General features: G+C 26.5%; 1 protein-coding gene across 2 annotated transcripts; it reads left to right on the top strand.

The window, feature by feature from the left end:
- Window positions 1-941: 941 nt before the first annotated feature.
- Window positions 942-7130, top strand: LOC107478089 (transcription activator GLK1). Of its 2 annotated transcripts, XM_016098209.3 has the most exons (7): window positions 942-1167; window positions 1298-1652; window positions 2296-2436; window positions 3997-4290; window positions 4944-5000; window positions 5540-5674; window positions 6603-7130. In XM_016098209.3, the coding sequence occupies exons 2-7, from the start codon at window positions 1308-1310 to the stop codon at window positions 6750-6752; spliced, it is 1122 nt and encodes a 373-aa protein (XP_015953695.1). In that variant the 5' UTR covers window positions 942-1167; window positions 1298-1307; the 3' UTR covers window positions 6753-7130. The 2 variants fall into 2 exon arrangements, with proteins under 2 accessions (XP_015953695.1, XP_015953694.1); XM_016098208.3 differs by having other exon boundaries at window positions 942-1652.
- The last annotated feature ends 782 nt before the right edge of the window (window positions 7131-7912 follow it).

Genomic DNA, 7912 nt, shown 5'->3' with positions numbered 1-7912 from the left:
TTTAAATTTGGACCATTCACCAAAAACAAATTGCATAAAAAAATTACTTTTCGTCAAATTACAAAAATTTAAAAATAAAATTGTTTTATTTTGTAATCCCATTTAAAAAATCATCAAAAAATCCAATTTTTGTAATTCTTTTTTAAACATATATCCAATATTTTTTTGCCATAATTTTTAATTTTTTATAGCCATTTTTGTTATTTTGATCTTTCAAGAATAATTTTTTTTGTCTAATTTTTTGAAAACATAAGAAAATTTGTCAAATAAAAAAAATTGAGAATTTAGGCATTGTTGATTTTATAATTAAATTATGTATAAAACTATCATCTTAATTTAATAATGATGATGATTAGAGACCAAATTCTTACTTTGTCATTTTTCATGGTTTACTTATTATTTGATTTTCTTTGGAATGGAGATAGTATATATCTATATCTCCCAATTTTGCTTCACTCTTATGTGATTATTATTATGATTATGATGAAAAATAGAAATTAGTAAGTTGCTATCCATGGGGGAAGATCCATACAGGTCAATTTTGCACTCTGACCAACATCAGCATGAATACCTACATAATGGCATGATGCAATGTATCCCTTTCATTCATGACTGGATCGCTGCTAATTCTCTTCCTCTCTCTTGCGCATATCCATTACAAATTTATACTATAATAATTACAAAAAGGTCACGAGCATTTCTGATCACAATCATAACTTTTCTAGAAAAAATTTTTTTTTGATACATTTAAAAAACAAAACCATGACTATTCAAATTAGAAAAAAAGGTGATACACAAATACTAAAATGAAATTAAATAGACTCAAGACTAACATTGTAACTTGCAAGTAGCACATACTCCCAAAAGGAAATACATGAAAACAAAATGTCTATTTTCCAAGAAAAATGAAAACAAAAATACACTACCAATTTAAAGTTGTGGCTGAGAAACAATTTGGTTCTCTCTCTCAGACACACTCTTCTATCGCCACTACTTCAATAGAAGGCAACATAAAATGCCCTATATTATTTGAAGAGAACATCAACTCTTCATATTCACATGCCATAAGCAAAGTAACCCTTTTGGTGTAAAAACCAAACTCACATCTAAGTACTCTCTAGATCCCTTGACTATATTATCAAATTTTCATGCACCATAAGACACGTGGTATGAAGCAATTAATTTTTGATGAGATTTTCATATATTTATTTTTGTGAATACGGTATTATGTATATAGAAAAATAAATCTTTGATTAATGCTTGGTGTGTCATCACCTCCTGTGGGGAGTACAAGAAGAGATGAAAGAATGGAGAGCTTCAAGTCGATTGGGGTGTCATCAAAAGACGATGGATTTGGCGAACTGTCTGAAGGAAGCTTGTTGGAAAGCATCAATTTTGATGACCTCTTCGTCGGCATCAACATGGAAAGCGATGTGTTGCCAGATTTGGAGATGGAGGCTGATGTCTTTGCCCAATTTTTTGACAACCCTAAGGCAGCGGCAGATCAATCTTCAATTCACAATAAACTTGCTTCCAATAAGAATGAGGAGTCTGTAGTTGTGAATCCTCCTACGAAGAATGCTGGAAAAGGAAGAAAACCATCGTCTCAATCCAAGAGTAATAATCCTCAAGCCAAGATTAGAAAAGTCAAGGTACAACCTACATACTTCCTTACTTTATTTTCAAATTAATTATAACTTGTTTTTCTAAACAAAGTAAAATGCCCACTAAATTTATTATCTTAAAAATACCACAACTTTAAAGTTAATCTTCTTAGAAGAACTAGAAAATGATTCTTACAGAGAACATGTATGCCATTATTTATATTTATAAATTATTTTACCAATATAATTAGAGTTGCTAATAAAAATTATTCTTAGTTTATTTTCTAAATTCAATTTTTTCACAAAAATTATTTTTTATTTAATTTTTATTAAATTTACTGGTAATGTTTCTTTTACTTCATTAATTAAGAAGTTTAGATTTTCATTGAAGTTTATATCCATGTTAATATGTCAAAGCAAGTTTATATATCCATAATGTTTTTCTGAGTCTATCTCTTTGTCTCAATTATGTTGTCTACAAAGTTGAAAAAAAACTCACGGGTTCTATAAGTTGTATAGAGAGAAGAAAGAGAGAGAGTTTTATAAAAATAAATAAATAATTATAAAATAAATTGAGATATGATAAAACCTTTCATTGACCTAAGAAATTTGATTTGAAAAAGTATTTGGTGGAGAAGGAATATTATTATTGATGTTGTTGTGTTATCTCTTGGGGTGTGTGAATGTATAGGTGGATTGGACCCCAGAATTACATAGGAGATTTGTACAAGCCGTGGAACAACTTGGAGTGGATAAGGCAGTACCTTCTAGGATTTTGGAGATTATGGGAATTGATTGCCTCACTCGCCATAACATTGCAAGTCACCTTCAGGTAACTAATAATAATATTCTTTCTATTTCTTTCAATTTAATATCTATATAATCTTCGATAAAAAAATATTTTCGTAATTTAATGGTAGGATATTTTTCCTCTTTCTAGTTTTAGTATTCAAACTTTTAGATTTTTCAAAGAAAAAGTTTTATCAATTTTTATGGAAAAAAATTGTATACATCACATTAATTTTTAACTATAACATTAGTTTTATTTTTTTTATTCTTATGTTTTTTTAATTTATATTAGTCTGAAAAAAATTAAACACATGTATTATTTCAGTAGTTAAAACTTCTTTTCTGGAAAAAGCATAATCGGTGTTAATAGAAGTAAAAAGTTAGATTACTATTAATCATATATGGTTGATAATACTACGATGATATTATGGTAATTTAGACAAAATAGATTAAGAGAACTATTTGTAATAATAATAAATTGTTAGGGCTAAAAAAAATTACTGTCATTTTTATATAAAATATAATGGGTTAAATTTATGCACTTTGTTTTTATATGAATTCACTCTTCTCCAGATCTCTCTCCTATGTTTGATTTTAGTAGATAATAACAGAGTTTGTTAAATTACTTTTAAAAAATGATAACTTAATTGAATTTTGATAATAGAGTTTATATGTGAGTAAAGAAGATTTTTTTAGTACCAAGTATATATAAATCTTAATCTATAAAACAAGTTGTCTAATATATTTTTCTATGTAAATGTATTTATTATATGAAAATTAAATTATTTTTCATAAATGTACAAAATAATTTATATAAACTAAAAAAATAAAAAAATATAAGACATATATATATATAATTAACAAGAAAAAAAAATTATATTTCACCTTTTGCTTTAGTCTTTACTCATATTAGTATATATATTATCAAAGTTGGAAATCTAAAAAAATTGATATTTGAGAATCATTGCGTTTATTTAATAAATTTAATTAAATTATTAAAATTATAAATTTTTTAATTATCGACTATTAAGTATCATTTTACAAGCTTTTACCTTTTTCAAAACTTTTTAAATTTATTTTGCACCAGTATGTTTTTTTTTTTGTCAATGTACTCGGATTTAGTACGCACTAGGTACATGTTTTTTTTACAAATGAGTTTAAAAGTATATTATTTCAAGTAAATTTTATTATTTTTTAATCTTTCATTCTAAATTATTTAAATGTACAATTTAAAATATTAAATTCATTATTTATACTGTTTAAATATTTATTTTTTAATTTAATATTAACTACTTAAATTATTTTAATATTAAATTTGATATAAAATATTTTATTAACTGAAAACCACTATTTACATTTACAACTTAGTTTGAATGTTTTTTTCATTGTGAGGCATGACACCCCATTGTTTATATGCTAACTGCCAACTTCCACCAAAATATATACATGGATAGAAATCTTTTGAAAGTTGTCTTTATTTAAAATTAGTAGTTAAAAATAGTTAGATTACAATTTAATTGCTTCATGGATTATGTAACTTAATAGTTTAAAGAAAAGGTGTAGGATTTTGTGATAGAGAACAATATGATTTGTTTTAATGCAGAAATATAGGTCCCATAGGAAACATTTACTAGCGCGTGAAGCTGAAGCAGCAAATTGGAATCAAAGGAGACAAATGTATGGAGGAGGTATAGCAGGGAAGAGAGATATGAGTAGCCCATGGGTAGCACCTACCATGGGTTTCCCTCCAATCACTTTAATGCACCATTTTAGACCATTACATGTATGGGGTCATCCCTCCATGGACCAATCTTTTATACACACTCCGACTCATTCACTGTCGCGGCCGTGGGTGCAACCTGTTGCTCTCCCGTTCTGGCATCCTCACCACCAACTAGTTAACGCTCTAAACTAACTCCTTTAAGCTTCCAACTCATAATTTGTTGATTTTCCTGGTTTAAACTGTGGTTGCATGTTGGTAACAAGAATTATATATAGTTGTGCTTTGATGTGAAAAATTATGAAAAAAATTTAGTAGAAAACATATGCATGTGATTATTGAAATTATTGCAATGCACATGTAGAATGCATCTTCATTGTAGTCTGTAGATGCAAACCAGAATTCAAAACCATGCATGGTATTAGGTAGCTATTTTTGAAGATATTTTTATCTGAAAATGATATTATTAGAATGTTAACACGTTTTGTTAAATAAATTAGTTAAATATATTAATTTTATTTAAAATGTTTAATTATTATTTTTGTACAAAAATATTTTTATGTGAGTAATGATCAAATATTAATTTGATACGTTGTTTGATTAATTTAATAACCTTGTAGCTAGCTAGTACTTATAAAGCTTAAACTTTCTTTAATAATTTTGTTCCAGTTATATAATAATTTGGAAATGTGTAGTTCTCGATCATTGATAGTGTTTTGTTTGTTTTATACTAAAGTTAGAATGAAAATTTGAATCTCAAGAATAACTCATCATGTTGCTTTCTTAGTTTCTTTTTCTGAAAAAAAAAAGTATATTTTTTTTTCATGCAGGCTCAAAACATGCTAACCCCAGGATCACCGTGTTTTCCACAGCCTCTGACAACAAGGGTAACTGTTCGTTTACCTTACTATTTTGGAACCACCCATGTTGTCTTCTCTCTTTGTCCTTTAGATTATTATTATTCCCCCTTACCAAAACAATATCATATATTTATATATATCGTATACAATTCTTGCCATATTTACCTACTCACAAACACAAACAAAAGTTATTACACTTCGGTATTGTCTCGTGACACAAGAGACATGTTTAATTTGAAATTAGCAAACAAAAAAATTGTAAATCTAAAACATTTTAAAACTGTACATTATTTGAAATCTTGATCCATTGTTATCTATATTTTGAAAGCTTTTTAAATTTATTCTTATCATAAGAAATGCTAAACACCAACATATTTTATTAATATTAATTAATAATATTTCGGTTAATATTTTATTTTTATATTATTGAAATTTAACATTTAGAATTTAATTTTAGTATTTAAAATTAGTCAAATATTAATAAAAAATAATAAATTTTGATAATCTTTAAATATTTCTATTATTTTGTAACTAACTAAAGAGGAAACACAAAAAAAATGATGCAGAAATATGGATCAGGAGGTGTGGCAGGCAGTATTCCAGCAACATCACCACATCCACATGTTATGTACAAAGCAGCAGATCCTCCCATTAACGGCCTCTCCAGCCCCAACCCAAACCCCATCATTGACTTCCATCCGGTAAACTTCATTTCATTACTCTCCCTTTTCTTCCTTCCAACACACGCAAACATTTTTCACACTTGTCTAATAATGCAATAAAATTACACCAAATGCTACATATCTAAGTTTCCAATTAAATTAAACAATAAAAACTTGAATAAATGGATAAATGAGAATAATAAAAATAGTGTCTGTTGATGTTAGATTAATTTAATTAGCCTTAATTGATAAAAAAAATTGTACGAGTAGTATTGAATGAGAGACTCTAAAACTTTTTGCTAGTATTGCAGTACTTTTAATTTATTAGTGTAACAACATATTTTTAATCCTTATTTTTAAATATTATTAACTAATTACTAGACAAAAACGATAAATCTTACTAGTCTTCTAATAATATCATCCTATACTGAAATGTGTTTTGCAAACTTAATTAGTACTATTCAGATATATTTTAACCAAAATATCACTCTCAATTGTCAAAATGCATAATTTAGGAAGTAATATTTTTCTACTTCATGTGAGGATCCATAAATTGCTTTGTTTTACATTATTGCTTTAACAAATAACTAAACACGACGAACTATTAACAACATGAAAATATATATGGATTTAATTGCTTTGCATTGTTATTATTAAAAGAACACATCAATCATATATTATGTTATTAAAAGTTAAAACATTTTATTAGGAAACCAATCTTATTTTAACTAACAATCACCAAACAAAGTAGGGAATATACATATGTTAAAAGGAAAAAGATAAATCTAAAAAACAAGATAGGCATTGACTGATTTTGTTAAAAAAAAAGTTGGTTTCCAATTTTTATCAAAATAAAATTACTTTTCAGGCCTATTGAAATATTAAAAGGGAGACCAATTAAATTCATATATGGAAGAACAATGTACCTGATTTTATAATTCAGTTTTTTATTATTATATATGGGCAGTCAAAGGAGAGCATAGATGCAGCTATTGGAGATGTTCTATCAAAGCCATGGCAGCCACTACCTCTTGGACTTAAAGCTCCAGCACTTGACAGTGTTCTAACTGAATTACAAAGACAAGGAATTTCAAATATTCCACCCTCTTGTGCTTGAGAATATAAAGGTTCTTTATCCCTTTATTGCACTTTCATGGCGGTGGCCACAACAAACCCTAATTTGACGACTTCTCTTATCGTTCATTATATATATGTTGCATGCATCGATCGCATCATATATATATAGTAATATTTTGCTTTTAAAAGCAAAAGGAAAAGAAGAATTAGAAAAGGGGAAAAAAAAGAAGAATATATCTTTCATTGCTTTTTAACTTTTTCCTCAGGTGCTGTAATCTTAAACGAGGTATTAGTTTGAAGACTCGATCATTAGCCATTTTGTGTATGTACCATTGTAATGGCAGTGATTTTTGTGTTACTATGAGACTAATAATATAAATAAGTTGAGGAATCCCAAGAAAGCATGTACTTTAAGGATTTTTTTTTTCTCTCTCTCTCTCTTTTATTTTAATTCTTTTTTTTTTTTCAAGTTACACCGGTAACACATACACACCCCTTTCCATTTCATATGGATTCTATATAACCATTTTTTAGTTACAGCTAAAATTTAAATTTGATGCACCTTCGAAACAAGACATATAGGCTGTGTTTGGTTATAAGCACACAACACTGAAATAAAAAAAATAAAGACATAAAATTATATTTAATAGATGAGATATATTCATAAATATTAAATTAAATTAATGTATTTTGTGTTTATTCCGACAAAAAGTTATAAAAATATTAATAAAAAATATAATTTATTTTTTATTAAATTTTTATTATTAATTTTTTAAATTTTTTAAATAAAAAAATAAAATAAATTCAACTTTGATAATTTATTCTAATTTATCACAAAACAAAATATAAAAATATTAATTTTTATATCTTTATTTTTTATATTTTATTTTTAAAACGAAACACAGTCTTATACATCATTACTTTGCTGGTAATAAATCAAAATTAAATATAACAAAGTTTGGGGGGTTTTAAATTTTAATATTAAAGCATTTTATTTTTTAAGCATAATGAGCTTTTGAGTCAACACCGTGTACGTTGCTGAGCCAACTATCATAATAAGAAATTATAATTCAACCATGTTATTAAACTTGTACAAAAAGCTATTCATTCATGTATATATAATACAAGTGGATGGAATTTCAGAATCTTTTATTTGTAAATCTCTATTGAGTTTTTTTTTTTTTTTTTCGAAAAGTTTTT

The sequence above is a fragment of the Arachis duranensis genome, chromosome 3, assembly GCF_000817695.3.
Source record: "Arachis duranensis cultivar V14167 chromosome 3, aradu.V14167.gnm2.J7QH, whole genome shotgun sequence".
NCBI lineage: Eukaryota > Viridiplantae > Streptophyta > Magnoliopsida > Fabales > Fabaceae > Arachis > Arachis duranensis.
Note: the sequence above shows the minus strand (reverse complement) of the source record. Positions and strands in the feature narration are given on the sequence as shown.